The 22,750-nt window shown below is 37.3% G+C and overlaps 3 protein-coding genes across 4 annotated transcripts; all 3 read left to right on the forward strand.

Annotated features, from left to right (window-relative positions):
• The first annotated feature begins 331 nt into the window (after nt 1–331).
• LOC119076030 (zinc finger protein 2 homolog) lies at nt 332–8,894 on the forward strand. The gene is made up of 12 exons (XM_037182648.1): nt 332–785; nt 850–957; nt 1,014–1,214; nt 1,289–1,728; nt 1,795–2,039; nt 2,104–2,221; nt 5,712–5,904; nt 5,981–6,086; nt 7,326–7,489; nt 8,373–8,511; nt 8,576–8,646; nt 8,782–8,894. Exons 1-12 carry the CDS (start codon nt 471–473, stop codon nt 8,869–8,871), a joined length of 2,190 nt encoding a protein of 729 aa, XP_037038543.1. The 5' UTR covers nt 332–470; the 3' UTR covers nt 8,872–8,894.
• A 3,651-nt stretch (nt 8,895–12,545) lies between these two features.
• On the forward strand, nt 12,546–17,198 carry LOC119076109 (reducing polyketide synthase swnK-like). Its single transcript, XM_037182769.1, has 3 exons — nt 12,546–12,564; nt 15,765–16,631; nt 16,685–17,198. Exons 1-3 carry the CDS (start codon nt 12,546–12,548, stop codon nt 16,837–16,839), a joined length of 1,041 nt encoding a protein of 346 aa, XP_037038664.1. The 3' UTR covers nt 16,840–17,198.
• A 3,457-nt stretch (nt 17,199–20,655) lies between these two features.
• On the forward strand, nt 20,656–22,545 carry LOC119076079 (malonyl CoA-acyl carrier protein transacylase-like). 2 transcript variants are annotated; one of them, XM_037182730.1, is made up of 3 exons: nt 20,656–20,750; nt 20,811–21,668; nt 21,742–22,536. In XM_037182730.1, the coding sequence occupies exons 1-3, from the start codon at nt 20,732–20,734 to the stop codon at nt 22,221–22,223; spliced, it is 1,359 nt and encodes a 452-aa protein (XP_037038625.1). In that variant the 5' UTR covers nt 20,656–20,731; the 3' UTR covers nt 22,224–22,536. The 2 variants fall into 2 exon arrangements, with proteins under 2 accessions (XP_037038625.1, XP_037038623.1); XM_037182728.1 differs by having other exon boundaries at nt 20,668–20,759; nt 21,742–22,545.
• Nucleotides 22,546–22,750: the final 205 nt, after the last annotated feature.

Below are 22,750 nucleotides of genomic sequence, written 5' to 3' on the forward strand. Positions count from 1 at the left end.
AGACGTATTTAAAAATTACAGCGCCACCATGCCATCTCTCGAGTAAAACTATGTGAAAAATGGTTGAAAACGAAACCATGCATAGTTTTGACGTACAATGTATGAGTCATCTGTCAAATATTTCTCATCAATCTGATGTAAAAGCTGACATTTTGCAGGTCTTACGACGTATAGATGTCTACTAGCTTAAAAAAGCAAATGAAAGTTTGAAAATTGTGAAGCGCTAACAGTCGGTGATAAAGAAGTGTGAGCCACCTCAAAGCACAAATTTTATCTGACACTTGCATCTAACTTCACCGTAATATCGCTACGAGATGTCAAATCAAATTTACTTTTGTGATTGTTTACAATATATTGGGTGCCGTAAAATTGAACAGCAAATAGCGAGTCCTTCGGCTACCTTGATTTTCATCAGCAATTTTGGAATCCTACAAACCAGACAATATCAACAGACAACAGATTCGAGTGCCATGACTGATATTTGCCGGTTATGTGCATCGTTAAAAATATTGGATCAACTTACGTCCATGCAAGAGCCAAACCTGCGAATCGCGGAAAAACTGGCTAGATGTTGTTCCGTCGAACTGTCTCCGGATGAATTAATGCCACAAAGTATTTGCCATGAGTGCATTGTGTCGATTGACAGTAGCTGGAATTTTGCGGAAAGGGTGTGCCAGGCTCAGGACATCTTGAAGAAAGCTTTCATCATTCGAACGGCACCGATTGATGAACCAGACGAGCCGGGAAATGCATTTAACGGCACAATCAGTCGGCATAAAGTTGCGGTAAATATTTTCGATTCATCAATGTGTCCATCGACACTGTAGCTTTTGTCATGTTATAACACAGTCACCAGTATCAGTCAACGAGCTGTCTTTCAAAGTGAGGAGCATGATCATATCGTTGCATACTAAAGGTTACACGACCAGTGAAATCGGGCAAAAATTGAATATCAATGTGAGACCTTTCGTACGCAGTGAGGGAAGTTTTTTTTTAACGGATACGTGTTTCAGGGGAATCTGGCCGACCAGTGGATTCGAATGTATGAAGATCAGCGCAAGCCAATCAATGATTTGGTCATGAATGAAAATGAATCGGAAATTGAATTATCGAACGAGAAGACTGATATTCTGGTCGGAACGGGCAACGAGGATATTGAAGTCCATTCAGAAAATGACACCGAAGCCTCCACCATAATAGAAATTGTTGACTATGTAAGTGGTCAATGTCTATGCAGTCAATGACTATCCCGTTCCACAATTTCAATTTTTCCAATTTTTTGTGCTAGAAACTGGACAGCACTGAGAGATCGGTTGTCGACAGCGTCGTAGAAACGATTCCCTCTGTCGCTGATGCTGCAGAAACGCACTCCCATTCCGAAAATATTTACGGTGATCAGCATGACAATTCCGACGATTCAAACTCGAATTTCGAAGACGTTGAGATCCTCAGCGCAATCGAATTGAACGACGACGATAAAAATGACGATGGATCCATATCGCAACGAGCTGTGGAAAAATTGAAAATCGAGTCGTGGAACGACTATCCGTGGAAGTGTATGGACTGTGACCTATTGATGGCGGACATACGGGATCTACGTCAACATCACATCACCAATCACCAATCGACCAGTAAATATTGTTGCGTCGATTGTCCCAAAGTGTTCAACAAATATGCGACGTTCCTGACTCACGTGCGGAACAGACATCGTTCTCATTTGAAATTTTGGTAATCCTTGTGTTGTCAATCGATTTGAAAATTTGGACCATCCATTGACCATCCGTTCGCTTCCAGCTGTGATATTTGTTCGGTCTTCTTCTGGAATTCAAGATCGATGCACCAACATCGTTACGAGCACGATAAGGATCGGTCGTATATCTGTCAAACGTGCGGCAAAGGTTTCCGTTGCAACAGTACGCTGCAGGTGCATTGTCGGTCGCATTTACCGGTAGACTTGAAGAATCGATACAATTGCGACATTTGCTTCAAGAAATTCGGCACGAAACCGAATCTTCAGGCACACAAGCGCATCCATAGCGGTATGGTATTGATAGCAGTACTGACACAAATTTTCCTCTCATTTTCTCTCTCAATATTCGAAAGGAGTGAGAGACTTTACATGCGAACAGTGTGGACGTGGATTCGTGCAGAAAGGCAATCTGGAAAATCATATGCTCACCCACTTTCCGAGCAAGCCGTTCAGCTGCCATTGTGGAAAGACGTAAGTACTGCTCGGATTGAACCCGATTTTCTTAAAAATTAAATATTTTCTTTCGTCACGTCAATACCGTTCATTTGACATATAGCACACCATTTTTGAGTCAAGTTTGGAGTCAAGTTCCCGGAACAGTGTTTTTGTTTTGGGTTGTTTTTCGCTAGATTTTTCAGTTCATCCCTGGATGCTTTCGCTCAAAAATGGCGTGCGATATGTCAAATGAACGGTATTGACGAGACGAAAGAAAATATTTCATTTTTTCCGAGCTTTCGTATTTTTGATGTTAGACATTTATTTACCAATCAGTTACAATAAACCTAGCTGATAAAACCATACTAAAACTAGAACTAGTACTCATAAAAAAAGGACAACTCAATCAACGCAAAGAAAGAATGTCTGACACGGGTACAAGAGATCAAATTACGCATAGATCTCGTACATGGGCCCGGAAAGTGCCTCTCGAAACCTCTCGAAATGCCATCCACATAAATGTGGCTGACCTTATTTTAAAGCCGTGTTGCTGAGCTAGCCGGTCTGACGATCCATAATTCGTTATGTGAAAAATATTTCTAAAAATCCATACGAAATTTCATACAGCCGAGGAGCGTCGATAATTTTCGACAGCACATCAAACACGAAAAAAATGCATGAGTTGGAGCGTCTCCTTGCCAGGGACTCCAGACTTAATGTTGTACATCCAGAGCCTAATATTTGGGAATTAATTCTCTAAATTCCCAAAAATTCCCTAAAATTCCCTAAAATTCCAAAAAACAACAACAAATATTTCAGAACATATTGAATATAATATATCCAGTAAATTGAGCTTAAGCGGCATATCGCCAAAACTGGAGGTGATGGTGATAGGGGAACAAGTGGTCTCCGATTTTAAGGAGTGATAGATTCGTCTTCAATTCTAGAGAATCGTATCTTTCATTTTTTTCGAACATTTTTTTAAATTTTCGGTTAAAGTGTTCAAAGGTGAAAGCATGTCAGAGGGTACCGAAAACCTTTTTGCGGATATAACTCAAAACTAATTATTTTAAGAGCAGTCTACACTCCGACCTTCTATGAAAAACATTTTCGATGATAACTTCTTATTAGAATATTTTTTGAAAAAAGTGGTTTCATCGTTTGGTGCCACAACATATAAAGTTCCGATGGCCACCAGAATAAACCGCGAGCCTTTTTTAATAAAAGTTTAGTTTTGTTATAAAAACTTTTTATATTTTTTTACAGAATTTAATTAAAAAAATCACTGCCATGATGAACTCACGTACGGAAACTCTAAAGAATCGAAATGTGATATTAGGCATCTGTCAGCTGATAGGAATATTTTGTTTGTTAGTGTTGGTTTTTTGGTTATCTCGGTGATCACAATTAAAACAAACTGTCAACAAATAAAACATCCCAATTTGTTAAGTCACGAAATTGTTTTTTTTTCAAGCGCGAGATTTTTTGAAAATTGGAGCGGCTTATTAAACTGAAATTAAGAATTTCAAATTCCACTTTTCCAATATCAATATACATTTTCAGTGTGTTTTTGATGTGTTCATTGAAATAAAAATAATATGGACTAACGCTCGCGGTTTATTGTCAAAATTGATGCAGTCTACGCCGACAAAAGCTCAAAAGTCCAAAAAATATCACAAAAAACACAAATTTTAGGAGTTTTGAGTCTTTTCTCAGTACACTACATCAATCTGGACAATTCCAGTGGCTATCGAAACCTTATATGTTCTGGCACCAAACGATGAGGCCACTTTTTTCAAAAATAATTCGAATAAAAAGTTATCATCAAAAATGTATTTCATAGGGGGTCGGAGTGTAGATTGCTCTTAAATTATTGTGAGGGATTCTTTTGAAAAACAGCCTACCGAAATCGGGAGTGTTTCCACAGATTTCAGTGTGGAATAATTTTAAAACCAACGAGTCTCTATTCGGCTCAACAGTACATGTGATTACCTTTCTAATGACACCACACACGACCATGTACGGCTAGTGTACCCGGAGAAATTTTGTTAAGAAAAGTGCAAGTTTTCGGTTTTTGATCACCTTTCACCAGCCATAAAAGCTTCGAAGAATTTTTTTGAGAGTGGTTTTGGCTTCTAGGGTCGAAGTTCTTTCTAGGTACCTATAAAAAGTTCCACTAGAAAACACGCCCGATTTCGGTAGGCTGTTTTTCAAAAGAATCCCTCTGTAGTGTTGTACTAATGTCGCCTTTGGAGAGACCTACAAGTAGAGTATACGCCCTGGCTGGTGCGAGTACATCGACAAGAATTATATCCTTCAGAGCATAATATTTGGGAACCAATTCTCAAAAGTTCACTAAAATTCAAAAAAAAATCCCATTTTTTTCTTTGCTTGTTCATAGTTTTTAAAGGTTTTTGTACTTTTCCTGATCTTTTACGAGCATTTAATTATAAAAATGCAACGAAAAGAAATTTTTTGGGAATTTTTGGGAATTTTTGGGAAATAATTCCCAAAATTCCCAAAAATTCCCTAAATTCCCAAAAATTCCCTAAAATTCCCTAAATTCCCAAAAATTCTCAAAAACGATTCCCAAATATTAGGCTCTGCATCTGACCTTAGACGAATTATTACTTTGTCTTTGGTTGTACGTTACATTTTTAACGTTGCGGTTCTTGCAACGGATCATCAAAGTGCCAAATGAGTCAGTGTAATGTGTTGTAGTGTGCTTATGGACATGTAATTTGAAATGAAAAATTGGTGCACGGGTGGGAGACGAATTGTGAATTTTTCGCGCTAATGTGCCCACCAATTCTCACACTATCAAATATTTCGTTTTTCATGTCGGGGACACAATTTTTACGTAATTTTGTTCGTAATTTCCGGTCTATATATAATTCGTCTAAGCATCTGACAGAATACTCAGCAATTTTGTCACGATGGACACCGCAAATCGGATTCCAAATCATAGAAGCGTATTCGAGATGACAACGCACATGAGCATTGCAAATACTTGTGAGAGCTTTCACATCGCGAAATTCGCAGCAGATTCTTTTCAAAAATCCAAGCATCGAATATGATTTTGAAACGATTCTGGCGATGTGGCTGCTGAAACTGAGTTTTTGTTGTTCGTCTAGCATTACGCCGAGATCTCGTACTTCACTGACTCTCGTAAAACTAACAGTTTTCGTCTTCAGGGAATAAAACGTCGTCGTACATTTCCTTCGTGTTCGTTTTTTCTTTCAATGAAACGTAGTGATTCACCCAAATAGATTTAATCACAAGAATTGCGTGGAATCTTGTATATTCCTGCTGGTTCTTTCTCATCTCTCTCTTTGATGCTGTTTAAAATTTTTTTGTACTTTTACTCCTGGAGTAAAAGTTACTTTTCATTTGAGTTTATTCCGTAGATAGCCCGCAATTTTATTGAAAGCATTTCCAACGTAAGGATATTCTCCTATTTTTTCTGTTTTCCCGCACCTCCCGTGTTCAAATCACCAGACACTCAATCAAAATCAAACATTCACAGATTCAAAACCCAACTGCGTCTGTTGAAGCACAAAACGGTTCACACCGATTTTAAGCCCCATAAATGCCAGGATTGCGGAAAAGAGTTTCGCGAAAAGGGAACGCTAAAGGAACACGAACGAATTCATCTGGGACTGATGCCATTTACGTGCGAGTTTTGTGGCAAAAAATTCCGTTTCAAGGGTGTGCTAACGGTGAGTGATACAACCGTTTGATTGTATGTCAGCAGAGACTGTTTTCTGTTGATGGTTACATGTTCTCATCTTATAGACTCATCGTCGTCAGCATACCGGCGAGAGGCCCTACTCTTGCATCGAGTGCAATCATCATTTTACCAACTGGCCAAATTACAACAAACATATGAAGCGCAGGCATGGTTAGCGGGATTTTATATTTAAAAGTTAAATCCCAACAAAAATCTCAGCGAGAAAAGTGTGACGCAGTCTTTGCAATACAATTTCTAAAATGAATGGTATCGCTAGAGTTGACGCGAAATAACTCTAGCGATATCATTCATTTTAGAAGTTTTGAGGTCTTAACGTGCAATTTAGGCCGCACACTATTCATCAAAATGATACCCGAGTGAAGATCTATCGATATAGCCAATAACAATTTTTTGATGCAAATTCCGGTCGCCATTTTGAACCTCTTTCTCGCCTCGACGACCCCACGTTATATTCATCAAAATGATCGCCACAACTTTTCCTACTACTTTGCCGAAGAAAGTAACTCTCTATATGCCACCATTCAAGAAATAATTGACCCACCCAGTTCCATGTTTTACATTTTTTCACATATGCCAGGAATATCGTACTTGTAAAACTCTGAGACTTTTCAGAAGAAAGTAAGTCTTTCACGACAAAAATATTAGTCCTTCATTCCTACGCTCGAGTAGCTCAAAATTTGGTCACTCTGACCACTCCAGTTCAACCGGATCCAGTTCTGTTTCTTTTTTTGTATGATTCGTGAATAGCGACTACCTTTCATTTGATGTGTCGTACGCCTCTGAAGGTTTCAATTCAGTTGAGTCTCAGTCGAAAACGCGTTCACGACACTTAAAAACCACACTCAGAAGCCACTTCGAGCCCAATACAACCAAATTCTGATTTTTCCTGTGGTCAAGGCGTATCACATTTTCATTTATATGCAATTCAGTGATGATATTTGTAACTTACGCCTGTGAATAATGTCGTATGAACGTATTTCACTAGTGCGATAATGATAAAGGATTTGCAAGGGGATATACATACATAGGCTGACTATTTTCCGAGATAGCCCGCCGATAGATAGGTAGAAACATACAGAGTAAGTTGAAACGAAATAGTCGAGTGATAGCTCGTTTTGAAGTGAGAATATGATCGAATAGGTTCTTTTTTGTGGGGGTTAGACTGTGTCAAGTCCTCCGCTATCGCTCCAGACATGATTTGCGATTAAAATAAGAAATTGTTGCGTCGTCGCTGTCCGTATTAAAACATTTGTCGTGTTCGGTGCTCGTAACGCTGACCGAACATCAATTTGCCACAGTGTTACGAGCGCACACAATGCACGATATAGCGCTCCCGAAAATGCAATAAATTTCGGTCTCGAGTATTCAATTTTAATTCGAATATTTCAGGAATAAATACAAGCGTTACAGTTAGAAAGCCTCAATTAATTCCTCCCTCCGGGATTCCTCCGACAAAACTTAATCATGTGGTGCCAACCGTTCACAATACGGCTTATGTTCAAGCGACATCCATTCCAACAACAGACAGCCGAAATGGTCACATTGCAAATACGGTATGTGTTTTACTAACATTCAGCATTACACCCAACACATTAGGGTGGCAAACATTTTTTGTTGGTTTTGTTTTCATCTGTGCTATCGATACTGGCTACAGCGTTGTGAGTGATGGTCGTTTGCAGCAATATATTTCCTTAAACAAATGAAGTAGTAGAGTGTGTGTCGAATACTATGCAATACTTTGAACAAATGAAGTAGCAGATGTATAATGAGTTAAGCTTGCCGTTTCTGAAAGATTACTTTATTGTCCACCCCATGCGAAAGTTGACCATTACATTGTAGTTTGGCCCATGCGAAAATGATCCATTACACGAAGCAAATTGTCGGCTCATTTTACCTGAATTCATTGGTAACAATCAACTTTTGCATGAAGCAGGCAATGAACCTTGCCAACTCACTCTGGGGTTTTTATGCAACTTGCTTCTGTAACTGATATTTTTCGACAAGTGTAGTAATCTACTACTTCTCGTTCATCGCTTTTGTCAGTCACTTGCGAACCTTCAACTTTTATGAGCAAGTCGAGAATTTTCGAATTCCGAGTCCAGCCCGAATGAAATTTTCGAAGCCCGACAACCCCGAAGCCCTTTTTAAAGTAAATCCGGCCGAACCGGTTATTTTCGCCGAAAATTTGAGCAAATTGTTCGACACCCTAACATAATATGTTCCGTACGGTATACACGTGTGGGAGATATATATTGAATTGTTTGTATTTATGTGAACGACAAAGAATTTTCTTATTTTTTCTTTCGGTGCCACAGACCACCGCCGCATTTATATCACAACGCTAAATACCAACCGTAAATGCACAGAAACCCGAAATTAATTTTCGGAATTCCAATTTCAAAAAGAATTTTTTTTTTCGATCTGTTTGTTGCGCAGGATATGATGGAAACAATATGCGAAAAGGATGTCATTTGCGTTAATCAGAATGGCTACGCGACCGCAACGGCACCAGAGACTGTCGCGGCCGCAACGGTCCAGGGAGTGAATGTTATCGTCAATCGAAGTGAACGGAAGGGTAAGTCCGCATCCAACACAATTATCGAAATGATTGTGTGAAGCAAAACGAATTTTATTTCCAGCCACATCGCATCAATCGCCACCTCAAATCACAATTTTAACTCAACCGGCTAGAGACAATATCAATCAGCAGGTGTGTTTGTGTTGTTGTTGTTGTATTTATCGAAAATCTAATTCTAATTCCATTTCGGTTCACAATCTATATTCTCAATTCCCAATGGTCACATTCACCGCATCATCGTCTTCGAAACTATATTTAACCTAACAGTACAGTTATTTACCGAATGGGTCGACAATGTTGGGATTTTATAACATTCATGGTGTGGACTTAATGCAGAATTCGAATGTTCAACAATAAAATGTTGACAATTTTGAAAGAAATAAAAAAAATCTTTTTTTTTTAAATAAAATTCAGATCGGAGTTTGTTTTCGCAGTCTACCCTGTTTGGTTGGTACGCGCTAAAAAGTGATCTGGCCATTGTTGTGCCATTTTTAGGTTAGAGTAAACTTACCTCTCAAATTATAAATGATTTTCCATACTTTTGTTTTCCCTAGCGTCGAAATTGGCTCATTACAACCCTAGAGATGAAATAGTTATTTACATGCGTCGAAAACCGTACTTTTCATGTTTTAAGCACTTCTTTCGACGCATCCATTACATAACTCGGAATAAAAGATGAAAAGTCTCGTTTTCGTGTGTTTATTGACCTCAGCTTCGCCTCGGATCAACAAAATACATACGAAAACTCTACTTTTCATCTTTTTATCCCTAGTCATGTAAAATACTATTACAATAAACACACGAATATAAGACTTTTCATTTTTATCCAGAGTTATGTAATGGATCATGGCCCTACGTTAGTGAAGGGTCGTGACGCAAGTCCGTTCACACTGAAAAATTTGACAAAACAATTTTTTCCGTAGGACTGAGGAACATATATGACAAACGTTTCCCCCTCCACTCTTATTTTATTCGTAATCTGGGGGTCCATACGAGCTCAACGAGCTATCACACGCCTCTTAAGGGTAAGATTTGGCCGGGCTTGGAAATTTGTATGAAGAAATTGATTTCCACACCCAAAAAAATTAGATTTTTGATGTACATTAAAATCGCCCAATTTTAACGAGTAACTCGTAGAAAGTACGTTTTAAATGTACAATTTACGGATGAGTAAACCATTGGTCTTATCGTGTTTTTGGGAGTTTTACCCGTACATCGATGTACAGTACACTTGATCCGTACAATGCTGTACGATTAATACGTACTTATCAGGTGACAGTTGTGATTTCTATATTTGACACGTGAGACGCCTGCGACACTGTGTTTCCTCAAACAAGTTAATTTTGATGTTGTCAGCCAATGCTTAGATTTGTTAAGTAAACACTATTTGCTGGCGGAAGACTGCCAAAACGATTCATAGTGTCGTGTCAGTTATCAATACAAACGTTCGCTTTTATAGATTTGGCCGACCTCGATCGGTAATTATATGTTTGATTAGTTGGGAAGAACTCAATTGCAGAATAAAACTTTAATAAAATTTAAAAAAATCGACAAACATTTTGATAATCAGAAACAGAAACTTAAAAAAACACAACCATGTTACTGGCCCAATAAATGGTTCACTTTGCTTTTCAACCGTACATTATAAGCTGTTCGAAATTACATTCACTCTTCTCAGCAGCCCGTTAGTTCAGCTAGTACGTCTGAGCCTGACAAGTAAGAAGTGACGGGTTCAAATCCAGTTCAAAAACTTTTTTTTTTATTTTTTTTTTTGCTTGTTTTCTCGTTAAAACTATAAAAGCAGATGATGTGATATGATTGTATCATTACGAATCATCAATTAAGTTGTATTTATTCTTAAATATAAACATTTAAACGTCATTGCCTGTCTGACATTTACTGTACGTTTTAAATGTACATAGTGTACGTATAAGTAAACCATTGGTCTTATCGTGTTTTTGGGCGATTGAAACGTAGAACTTTTTCTTGGGTGCATACAATTTGAAACAGATGAATTTGACCAACCTTTGTTACTTTGTCCTTCTGTTAACTTTTGAATTTACCGGTTTGGTCTTTTTGCGTGTCGAATCTGTAAGCGTCACCTACACCGATGTCAGTTCTTTTGTAAGTGGATAACAGGACTTGCATCACACATCCACTGTAAGTGGTTTTGGAGGGGTACTCTAGGTATTCATAATGTAGGTACATTATATATATAACCGCCAAAAGAATAGTTTAATTCCATCTGAAAGCAAAAAAGAAAATTCGAAAAATAAATTTTTAATTGAATTTTGGTCGGCAGCAGCAGATTCGTTCTGTTATTGTTCCTGAATGAAGAATCGCACATAACATACCTAAAAGTGTTAGAACAATAGTCATTCGCTCTGTTATATAGTAAATTTATTAAAATGTAAAATAGCAACAGCAACATGTTGCGAGCTACAATGATAACAAAAACTGTGCACAGAAATTGAAGCCTCACCATATATTCTAATGAAATAATAACTTCAACAGTCATATTCATTCACCCTCATACCTACGCAAAAAAAACGGAGAGAGAAGAGGATGAACGAAAAAAAAAACGAAACGAAATAGGAAAACAGGAAAATCAAAATAAAATCCCAACGGTTTGATATGCAAATGCAATTAAAAACTTTCTAAACGCCACACACTCTGTTGAAATAAAAGGGAATCAAAGCTTTTGCGGTATTAATATGAGAAAGCTTAATTGAGTTTAACGTGTAGTTAGATAAGCCTAGCGCTTTCATTTCGTCGGACATTATTGGTTTTCCGTTGTGGAACATTTTGTTTTAGTTTTTGGAAATTTACAAAACTGAGTCGATGATTTTGATCTCTTAAAAGAAACATCGTTCCAGTGGAGTTGCAAGAACTAGCGTCACTAGGAAACATCTCGCCTAGGACAACAACACTGGTACATCACCCGAATATTACGAAGCATCAGTTCAATTTTGATGGAAGGAAACCCATGAAAAACATCCGTTCAAAAAGAACATTGAAAATCCAAGTTAACCAGATGAACGAATATCGAGCAGTAAACTGTAAAACAGATGCAGAACATCTGTCACCAGAATTCTACAATTTAATAATGAAAAGTACGAAATGTGCACCGAGTAGGTGCCGACAAACGTGAAGTGAACCAAGGTTCTGAACCTTGAAGTGAACGTAGCAGCGCATCGACGAATTTGAGAAGTACGCAGAACCAAAACAAACAAATCATAACAAACAGAGTTATCTGTGATATTTTGTTACTAATATTGCATGCAGACAACGCACTTCAAGCAAAAGTGCTATTAATGACAGCTGCCAACTATAGTACTATTTTGTATGAAATTTAATTCCCACTCTTTTTACAGTGTAAAATTTTGTATGGAGCGCTGTCAAGTTTCAGTACCGTATTTAGAGTACCACTTTTGTTTGCAGTGCGTTGATACAGATCAAGTCTGAGTAAGTGTAAGCCCGAACACTGACTCACTGACAGCTACACCGTCAACCGTGAACCCTAACCTCAAATCTGTGGAAAAAAAATTGAGCTGCCTCTTAATTTTGTTAGGTTCTTTGTGGATGATTTTTGACATTTCGAATAACCTTGGACATGCTCTATCGAATAAATTCAAAATGGCCAGAATGACACCTATGAAAAGTTTTTATTGTTCAGCTTGATATCTTTTTGGTCGAGGCGGTAATGTTACAATGTCAATGCATTTGGTTAAGTTGACTGAAGGGAACAAATAGTTGCATGGATTCAACAAACCGAATGCTAATGTGTTAAAATATGGTACATAATTGTGAAATCATTCCACTCGTTGTGCCTTCGGCTGCACTCGTTCCACGAACATTCACACTCAGATGTACACTCTCGTACACATTCAAACTCGTTCAATCATGACTCACTTACTTGACCAAGTATGCAACATACTACTATTATACAGAGAACTCATTTTCAACAATTTTTCTTGAAAACCTTAACGAAAAGTGTTAGTTAGCCTTAACAGTACACATCGATACACATCATGAGTAGCGATTTGACAGGTAAGAACTCGACTTGCTGGATATTTAGGATATTTAGAAATAATAAAACTTACTGACATATTTTTGGCCAAGACATTTTTAAAATCGATTTTTTACCATGAAGCCGTGATGGCTCATTTTTGGTCAAATCTGGTTGTGGTCTACATTTTTCTCCATTTGACCAAAAATGAGCCATCACGACTTCATGGTGAAAAATCGATTTGAAGAATGTCTTGGCCGGAAATATGTCAGTAAGTTTTATTATTCTTTGTTGGAATCTCTTGTTTTTTGCCCTTTTAATGTTTTGCGTCGCAGCTAATCAATAAAACTAATTAAGATTCAACGAGTTTTTGGATTTAAATAAAGTTTTCCTTAGACTGAGAATTGTGTTATGTCGATAGAGATTCGAGGTATTAACATACCAGGGATGCAGAGCGTTTACTCGTGAAAATATTTTTTCGAATTTTCTTGAAAAACTTTTCGCAAAAATTCATGAAAATTTGAGAAAATCGTGAAAATCTGAAAAAATTGGAGAAAATATTTTCGTGAATATAGGCACGGCAGGGATGCATGTGAAAACCGAAAAAAGTGAAGTGATTGTCGAAAAATGTGAGTAAAATAGTTGATTTATGATGAAAAAAAATGGAAAATAGTGAAACAGAGCATTTTAGACAGGAAAATTGTTGCTACAATCTTGGGCATAATGTAACAGTGACTTTTCCATGAATGCTTACAAATAAAACAAACAAATTTATTTCCATTTCTTTCATTCAATTGACTCAAAGTTCCTGCAGGCTGGCAGGTCTTGAGGTGGTTCGTTGTCCCTGCCCAAAGAAATATAAAAAAAACGACAGTAGATGAAGTAATTTGTTGCATTATGACTGTTAGCTTCTTTTTTATATTTTGGAAAAGTTTGACTCATAAAAGTTTATCTGATTCTTTTAACAATATGTCCTGGTACAATATGTACAGTTCGCCGAAACCTTGACTTTTATTGACTGAGGAATTTTTTCAGAGATTTTTGTCCCTTTAGATTCAATGTGTCTCAGTGGCTAATATTCAAAGTCTCAAATTTATTGGAGTTTAATTATTTGATTTGATTTGAAAAATTTACTGGAATCTGGTAAGAAAAATCTGATATATTTTTGAGAACCCGTGAACGAAAACTTTAAGATTCAATTCAATAATGCAGTGCAATACAAAACACGAATTGAATCAACGCACTTCAACACGACATTGTACTTCATACAGAAATTTATTGGAGTGATGAAGGATTTATTTAAAAAAAAAAAAAAGTAAGCCCGGCAGGGGAGCTTGATTTGACTAGGGACCTGAATAATCCGGTAGCCTTATTTTGCAAAATATTCAATTTATGTCAGTATTCATTTGAGTGTTCATTTTCATTCAGTGTATTAGGTCTCTTATTTGACGTTTCAAAAATGAACAGCTGCTGCCTCTTTACTCTTCCGTGTTTTCAACACGAATAAACTGTGCTAAAGGAGTTTAGAGAATACACTTTCACGTTATTCGAAAACCTAAAATTTAAGTCAGTCACTAAATTTACTAAACATTCAAGCATAAAAGAACGCAAACAAAGCACCTAGCAGGGTAATAGAGGATTTTACACGTCAAATAGAGTAGTTTTTTGATACCAATAATACCATTAGCAGCCTTAATGGTAATTTTGCAATGACATTATGAAAAAAATGGTATGGAAATATTCGCATACTTCGATTAAAGTACTACTTTATTTTTTTCTATTACCCTGCTAGGTGCTTTGACGCAAATAATGTTTTTTCTATTCAGATGTTTTTAGTATTTATCCAATTGGGCTCAAAAAATTCCACTCGGTTAATGGGTTTAAAAAAAAAATCTTACGCATATCTATTCACACTTTGTAACAAACTGATTAAACTGTTTCATCTGAAAAACATAGGAGGGACCCGTACAAACTGTGTAATTACGCAATAGCTGTGTTGTCCATAAGTCAGTAGTGTATGCGAAAAACCTTTACAAGTCTTCATAAATAGCCATATTATGACCCAAGACCCACGTCTTTTGACAGACATTACTGTTGAATTTGGAACCAGAGAAATCAACTACATAGGGAAATACAGTTACCGTGCTCCGGTCTCTACCATAAAAAACCAAAACTTCGAGCTGTCTAAAGACGAGACCACAATCATCGTCTACATTATTTGAGAACAAATACTTTATTTAGAGCATGATGCCCGCTCAACTGCTCAGTTTATTCCGGTCTTATTTTATGTATTTTAATCAATGTTAATTTAAAAGGTCACGTCAATACTCTCTCTAGCAAAACAACTCTCTTTCGACTATGTCAAAATACCACCTCATTCCTTTTTTCTTTGAATCATGCACTGTTGACTAATTTCTAATTTTACTTGTAAAATGCAAAGGCTACGTTGCATTTGTATCACCTTAATAAATGTAGTTAGTTTGCTAGAGAGGATATTGGTCACGGTATTACGTTATGGAATGAAAACACTCTTTGTTCGAAAATTACTAAACAAGAAATACCAAAATCGGATGCCAATCGAAATCGACGTGTCACAAATGTGATAGTAAAGTTATAAGGCCCCTAACTTCGTATACAGTTATACAAAACGATATTTTCGTTTTTTTTAAATACATTTTTTACTGAACAATTCGTACAGTTTGAAAAAAATAGATAATATTTAGTGTACTTGTCATGATTCTAGCGTAGATAACCTTCTGCACAGCACTGCTCCTAGCATGAACACTGAATTAACAAGTGTCAAATTTGGTGGCTTTAGTGAAAAGAGCTACCACTTACGAATGTTTTGCATTGTATGCTTTAACTCACACATCAAAGTCTATACAAACGCAGTGCCTACTATGATTTCATCAGCCTCCGAATATTTTTTATGGTCATGCTAGTAGCAGGACTGTGCCTTCAGTTAAGGGAATAAAGCGATACTTCAGGTTTTTGCGTCTGTCAATCACGGTTAACTACTTATTAAATAATATGGGGTTGTGTCCGGACAAGGCAGCTCCTTAGCAATATCACAACAATTTGTTTACAAAAATAGGAGACCAAAAATCGTACAGTGTCCACTTGTAAATTTCATTACACTTTGTACGATTTTTGGCCTCCTAATTTTGTAAACAATTGGAGTGATATTGCTAGAGAGCTGCCTTGGTCCGGACTGTATTTTAATTTTTCTTTCATTACGCAGCAGGCAAACTGTTGGACTACGCAGAGTTTTTGGCAAAGACAGAATTCACCGATGTAAACACTGTCGGTTACGAAAGTGTTAAAGATGAAACCAATGTCAAAATGTACAGCTTGTCAGCACCGTCTTCATCCTCGTTGGTTGAAAAAATCGATACGCTTTCGAAAAATCCAAGAATGATCTCGGCCGAAGCAGGAAATGATCTGAGCGCCACATCCAATGAATTCAGGCATGCAGTTCTCTATTCTGATGCGAAGAATCTGGCAGAAGCGTTATCAACAAGCCCAAAAACCTTTGACGCAATCAAGGCACCACCACCGAAACTTTGTTTTATCGTTACATGTCAAGGGTCACAGTATATGGGAATGGGAAAAAATGTGTACGAATGGTCGCCAGTATTTCGGTACCACTTCGACGAGTGTGACGCTATAATAATGGAAAATTATGGCGTTGGTGTCAAGGAGTTGATGTATTCAGATCAAGACGACTGGATGGGGAACCCATTGAAGGCTCTGCCATACATTTTGTCTTTGGAGTACGCCCTCTTTCGATTATATGAGTCGTGGGGCATCAAACCAGATTTTGTTTTGGGTTTGAGTTTCGGCGAATATGGAGCTGCAGTTATAAGTGGAATGATTTCGTTGAGAGATGCTTTCAAATTGATCATGAATAGGGCGAAGATGGTCATCGATAACATCGAGGAAGAGGCACTGGGAGTGGTTGAATTAAATGTCAGTAAATTTGATACGATTATGGAACAACTGAAGAAAGAAGATGGTATGGAAGAAGCGTGGCTGGATATAGCAGGTTGCAACTCACCACTTCAAACTTGTGTTGTTGGATATCGGAAAACTGTTCATAAATTTGTGGGTATGTGAACTGTGTAGTTCAGTCGACATTGATTTTAACTTTCGCTTATACAGAAATTTGCAGAGGAACCGGTGCTAGATGCATGCTGATGGATCCATACCATCCGTACCATTCTGATTATGTGCCTCTGTCATTCCACAATTCGAAACGATCACTTCACAAGTCCAGTACAATAAAGCCATCAATGGAACGTTCATTTCTACCGTGAGAAATGGCAAAATAATGGAAACTTTGGATAAGGATTACTACTTGGAGCACTTGCAAGGACGTGTTCTGTTCGTGAATGCTATAGCGACTGCGATTAAGAATGAGGGAGTTACTCACTTTTTAGAAGTTGGACCACATCCAATCAATATTCCGTTGGTGAAAGCCATACTGCAGAATGCATACCCTGAGCTGGGCACCAACTTTGATTTTTATTCGTCACTATTAAGAACAGAAAGTGATAGGTCAACGTTGTTGAATACTTTGGGCAAATTATATACGGCCGGATGTAGTGTAAATTGGGACAATGTCAATAAATTGATGGATCAGTAGTGTCGAAGTAAGAAGAAAGTCTCCGTTTGGGAACTAAATGAACTGTAAAATACAAAATGAAATTCCACCCTCTCCATTTCACCAGTAACGTTTAATCGTAAAGTATTTTAAATGTATTGAATTAAAGGACAATTTAAGTTGAGACCATAGAAATCAGTTCGAATTTACAATGTTTAGCACAGCGCACAGAGAACAACATTTGCTGAACTCCAAACACGGCCTTTAAACCATTGAATACAGCTACTTGAGAAAGACAGTTTAATTTCATTAACGAAATATTTATGCAGCCCCCGTTCGAAACGTAATAATTATCAAATTAACAGAAAATTCACAATTTTCAGCGAAACGGAATCACCATTACCATTTCCGTTAGAAATTGCATTTTTTCGAGTGTTCTGAGGTCCCTAACTAATGAACTAAAAATTTATTTTGGGCGAAAGTCTGAACAGTGAACACCGGCTGGTGGCCACATAAACTCGTTAGAGTGGAGCCGGACAAGCCGTCAGGGACAGTTTTTTCGGATGGCTAGGGCTTCGCCGGACCAATATCGAGACATTGGAAATTTACTTATCGAGTCACACATTCAAATAACAAATGCGACAAGTTCATTAAATGAAATGAAATTTCTTTATTGAATGACGAATGGTCAACATTTTACCTATGAACGGCCAAACAAATTGTTGGATAGTCGTAACCCCACAAATGTCAGTATAGTTTCGGTGAAAATTTGATCAGTTCTTTCTTTCAGTGTATTTTGGGCGAAAAGTAGTTTGGGCGAAAGTCATACTTTCAGTGTATGTGGGAAAGAAGTAGATCAGTGAACACTTTCAGTGTTTTGGGCACTTGAAAGTGTTTTTCTATATGACAATACAAATTAAGACTCCTACGAATGGAAGGTAAGAGCTGAAAACCTATAGAGCGCGAAGTCAATAGTGGTCCGCATACTCAACTATTAGAAAACATGGCAAACTGTTTCAATTGCAAAGCTCTATTAATCAAAGGACGTTTCTTGGAAGAAGAACCTAAGACATTACGGTAAAAAATTACGAAAGTTCGACGTAACATGTCTGCTGGCCATAAGCACAGAAAATCACTTTCATGGGAACACACAACCTGTGATCGCATATTATATAATACGTATAACAGTCAAAAGAATAGTTTAACTCTTTATCTAGACACGGCAAAAGCAAAAAATGAAAATTCGAAATATAAATTTTTAATTGCATTTTTGTCGGCAGCAGCAGCGGATTCATTCTGTTATTGTTGGCAGACAAAGTTAAAATTGAAGCTTTGTCCTGTTACTGTTCTGAAGCGAGTTGAATTATACTGAATAAATCGGACATAACATACATGGAAGACCATTTATGAACCTTATAGCGTTAGAACAATGGTCATTCACTCTGTTATTGCAAATTTATTAAAATGCAAAATAGCAACAGCAACATGTTGCGAGGTACAACAATAACAAAAAGGGTGCATAGAAATTGAAGTCTCACCATACATCCTAATGAAATAATAACTTCAACACAGTCAAATTCATTAAAACTCATATCTGAAGAAAAGAGAGAGAGAGAGAGAGAGTGAGATAGAAGAGAGAATGCGGTAACACGAAAAAAGTGATACGAAATAGGAAACAGTAAAATCAAAATAAAATTCCAGCAAATTTGATATGCAAATGCAACTTAAAAACTTTCCGAATGCCATACACTTTGTTGAAATAAAGGGGAATCAAAGCTATTGCGGTATTACGAGAATGTTTAATTGAGTTTAACGGGTAGTTAGAGGCCAGTGCTTTCAGTATTGGTTTTCCATTGAGGGATATTTTTTTGTCGATACTTATGGGATTTCAGAGGACTTTACACTACAAAACTTTAGTGTTAGTAGAGGTCCATAGGCTAAAAAGAGTTCAGTTCATAGTAGAATTGTCAAATTTCACTTTCCACTTTGCAGGAACTTTCTATGTACCAATTTAACAAAGTTACATCATTTTTACTAAATCCAAGATGGCCGTCGGCAGCCATTTTGTTAGGATGTCAAAAATAGCACGGCCACTCTACAGTCGTCAATAGCTTTCAAACAAAAAAAAATTCATGAAATGTCAAAATTTACTCGAAATATTGACAAAATACACCACTGTACGGCCGAGTAGCCGGATATGAGCTCACTCCAAGGGACCTAGCTCACGCTGTGGTGAACCGAAGTTCATAAACTTTTTTTCCCTGATTGGTACGGTCAATACCTATCAAATAAAGCAAAAGTAGTTGAAATCTGTTCAAATGGCCGACCTACAAGCAAAAACTGTACTTGGTTCACAACAAGGGATCTAACTCGCGAGTCGGTCGTTTGATTTCTATAAACTTTTTTTTTTAACGGCACATCAGAAACTGTGAAAAACTGCTATAATTTTCTCAACCTACACGCTAAAAACAACTATGGCCTAGTGTCCACCTCACTCTTAGGGTCCTCTCACGAACCACTGACCTGATTTTAACAGACTTTCTTTTCCTGATCGGCATTGTCAATACATTTTATTTGACGTGCCATACGCAGTTTTAAGCTTCTTATTTGAGTAGATATACCTAAAAATCCTCAAACACTTATGAGCCCTAGCCGTAAGAGTATATTATTGTCTGGCTCAAATATTTTTTATTGAAATGGTTTTATTTCGAGCCGAATATTTCGAGGAATATTTCCCATAAACAAAAAAAAAATCCCGGCGAGACAGAACGGTATTTGGTCATTAAGAATAATAAACTACCGGTAGAAAAAACGGAAGTACCGATAAAAAATAATAAATTACCGATAGAATATATTGAACTACCGATAGAATATAATGAATGATCGATAGAAAATAATAGATTACCGATATAGAGTGATTAACGATCGATAAAGATCCCAACTTATCGGTATTTTAGTACTTTTTATCGGTAAAAAATTATCGGTAGTTTTGAATATTTTTATCGGTACTTGTGGATTTCCTATCGATCATTTATTATTTTCTATCGGTACCATATTTATCGGTCATTTATTACTTTTTATCGGTAGTTTTGAATTAATTTATCGGCCGTTTATTAGTATCCAAAAAAAATGTCTAACACTATAAAACTAATTCCACACAAAAAGTGGGTGGTGGGTGGTATTTTTTCAGGGTCTGTCAATCGTTTTCGCATCAGAGTGGCAAGCTGTATCACTGGTCCAAATTTCACAATTCTACTATGAACTGAACTATTTTTGGACTTTTACACTAGCATGGACCTCTACTATTTCGATTGATAGCAGTTTAATCAGCACTCAGCAGCATATCAGCAAAGAAATTCTAATTTATTTTCATGAGAACTCTAATTAAATTTCTCCTTCGAGCTCTAATCACACGTGTTATCCAAAAGTGCAATGTCAGTTCCAATGAATTGTCATAAAAAAGGCAAGATCTTATCATCGACGAACACAACATATAAATACGATTAGATAAACCATTGTTTGAATTAGTGTACATTAGCAGTTAAAAGCAACCACAGTCTCTGATAACTGAAATATCATTTTATAATCGTCTGTGACGCCACATAATGACTGCCGATTCATCAGGTAAATCAGGTAAAATCGTAGTGTATTGATCGCATTTTTAATTTCTTGTTAATTGCGTAGCGGGCAAAGTGTTCGACTACGCAGAATTTTTGCCAAAGACAAGGTTCATCGATGCAAACACCGTCGGCTACGAAAGTGTTAAAAATGAAACCAAAGTCAAATTGTTCAGCTTGTCAGCACCGTCTTCATCCTTGCTAGCTGAAAAAATAGCCACGTATTCGAAAAACCCATTGACCGAAGCAGCAAATGATCTGAGCGACACATCCAATGTATTCAGGCATGCAGTTCTCTATTCTGATGAGAACAATCTGATGGATGCGTTATCAACAAGCCCAAAAACCTTTGACGCAATCAAGGCACCACCACCGAAGCTTTGTTTTATCGTTACATGTCAAGGAACACAGTATATGGGAATGGGAAAAAATGTGTACGAATGGTCGCCAGTATTTCGGTACCACTTCGACGAGTGTGACGCTATAATAAAGGGAATCTCTGGGATCAGCGTCAAGGAATTGATGCATTCGGATCAAGACAACTGGATCGAAAGCCCATTGGAGGCTCTGCCTTACACTTTGTCTTTGCAGTACGCTCTCTCTCGATTATATGAGTCGTGGGGCATTAAACCAGATTTTGTGTTAGGATTGAGTTTCGGCGAATATGGGGCTGCAATTATAAGTGGAATGATTTCGCTGGAAGATGGAATCAAAATGATAATGAATAGGGCCAAGCTGGTCATCGATAATATCGAGGAGGAGGCATTCGGAGTGGTTGAAATAAATGCCAGTAAATTTGAAACGGCGATGGAACAACTGAAGAAAGAAGATGGTATGGAAGATGCGTGGCTGGAAATAGCAGGTTGCAACTCACCACTTCAAACTTGCGTTGTTGGCCATCGGAAAACTGTTCATAAATTTGTGGGTATGTCAACTGTTGTTCATTATGTCAATTTAGTCGATATTGTGTGCGTTGACTCCTGTTTTCGGGTACACAGAAATTTGCAAAGGGACTGGTGTCAGATGCATGCTGATGGATCCATACCATCCGTACCATTCTCGATTATGTGCCCCTGTCATTCCACAATTCGAAAAAATCACTTCACAAGTCCAGTACAATAAAGCCACCAATGGAAAGTTCATTTCTACCGTGAGAAATGGCAGAGTGTTGGAAACTTTGGATAAGGATTACTACTTGGAACACTTGCAAGGGCCTGCTCTGTTCATGAATGCTATAGCGACTGTGGTTAAAGATGAGGGAGTTACTCACTTTTTAGAAGTTGGACCGCACCCAATCAACATTCAGATGGTGAAAGACATTCTGCAGAATGAATATCCGGAGTTGGGCACCAACTTTGAATTCTATTCGTCATTATTAAGAAAGGGTAGGGATAGGACAACGTTGTTGAATACGTTGGGAAGATTATATACGGCCGGATGTGGTGTAAATTGGGACAATATCAATAAATTGATGGATTAGTTGTGGGAAAGTAAGGAAACAGTCTCCATTTGAGCTAGCGAAACGGTTTCAGCCACTACTGTTTAGATCTGAGAGGCAATACAGTTTTTTAATTTTTTAAAAGATTTAAAGAATTATTTTGATAATATCTCATCACCACTAGTGGTTTTTCATGTCCTTTTGCATGTATATGTCTATCGAATCATAAGCGAAATGCCTAACATTATTGTAATTTTTGTAATTTATTATGAAGCAAACATAGCTAACAAAAATATTTTTGGATATGTTTCTCAGTTCGCAATTTAATGAGCCGGAAGGTTGGAAAACCGTTCAGTATGCGGAACAGAATGAAAACCAACATTATGCGAATCATGAACGATAAATGAATAAGACCTAATTCGTATGAGCTTGTGTGATATCGTAATACAAGCATCGAAGCGGGTTTTTTTACGCATATGATGTTCGTGGCCAGTTAAACTAGCTTGCGGCTTGTTATTAAGAATCTAACATTCTGTTCACAAATAGTTCCATCGTTGTATACCAGCCAC

The sequence above is a fragment of the Bradysia coprophila genome, unplaced genomic scaffold (assembly GCF_014529535.1).
Source record: "Bradysia coprophila strain Holo2 unplaced genomic scaffold, BU_Bcop_v1 contig_232, whole genome shotgun sequence".
NCBI classification, from domain to species: domain Eukaryota; kingdom Metazoa; phylum Arthropoda; class Insecta; order Diptera; family Sciaridae; genus Bradysia; species Bradysia coprophila.

Bases quoted from the DNA above. Each gene is read 5' to 3' on its own strand.
- LOC119076079 (XM_037182728.1), top strand. From the start codon at position 20,732: ATGACTGCCGATTCATCAGGTAAATCAG. The intron at 20,760-20,810 runs GTAAAATCGTAG...TTAATTGCGTAG, and splicing joins CGATTCATCAGGTAAATCAG to CGGGCAAAGTGTTCGACTAC. The intron at 21,669-21,741 runs GTATGTCAACTG...TCGGGTACACAG, and splicing joins AACTGTTCATAAATTTGTGG to AAATTTGCAAAGGGACTGGT.
- LOC119076030 (XM_037182648.1), top strand. From the start codon at position 471: ATGACTGATATTTGCCGGTTATGTGCATCGTTAAAAATATTGGATCAA. The intron at 1,215-1,288 runs GTAAGTGGTCAA...TTTTTGTGCTAG, and splicing joins TAATAGAAATTGTTGACTAT to AAACTGGACAGCACTGAGAG. The intron at 8,512-8,575 runs GTAAGTCCGCAT...TTTTATTTCCAG, and splicing joins CAATCGAAGTGAACGGAAGG to CCACATCGCATCAATCGCCA.
- LOC119076109 (XM_037182769.1), top strand. The intron at 16,632-16,684 runs GTATGTGAACTG...TCGCTTATACAG, and splicing joins AACTGTTCATAAATTTGTGG to AAATTTGCAGAGGAACCGGT.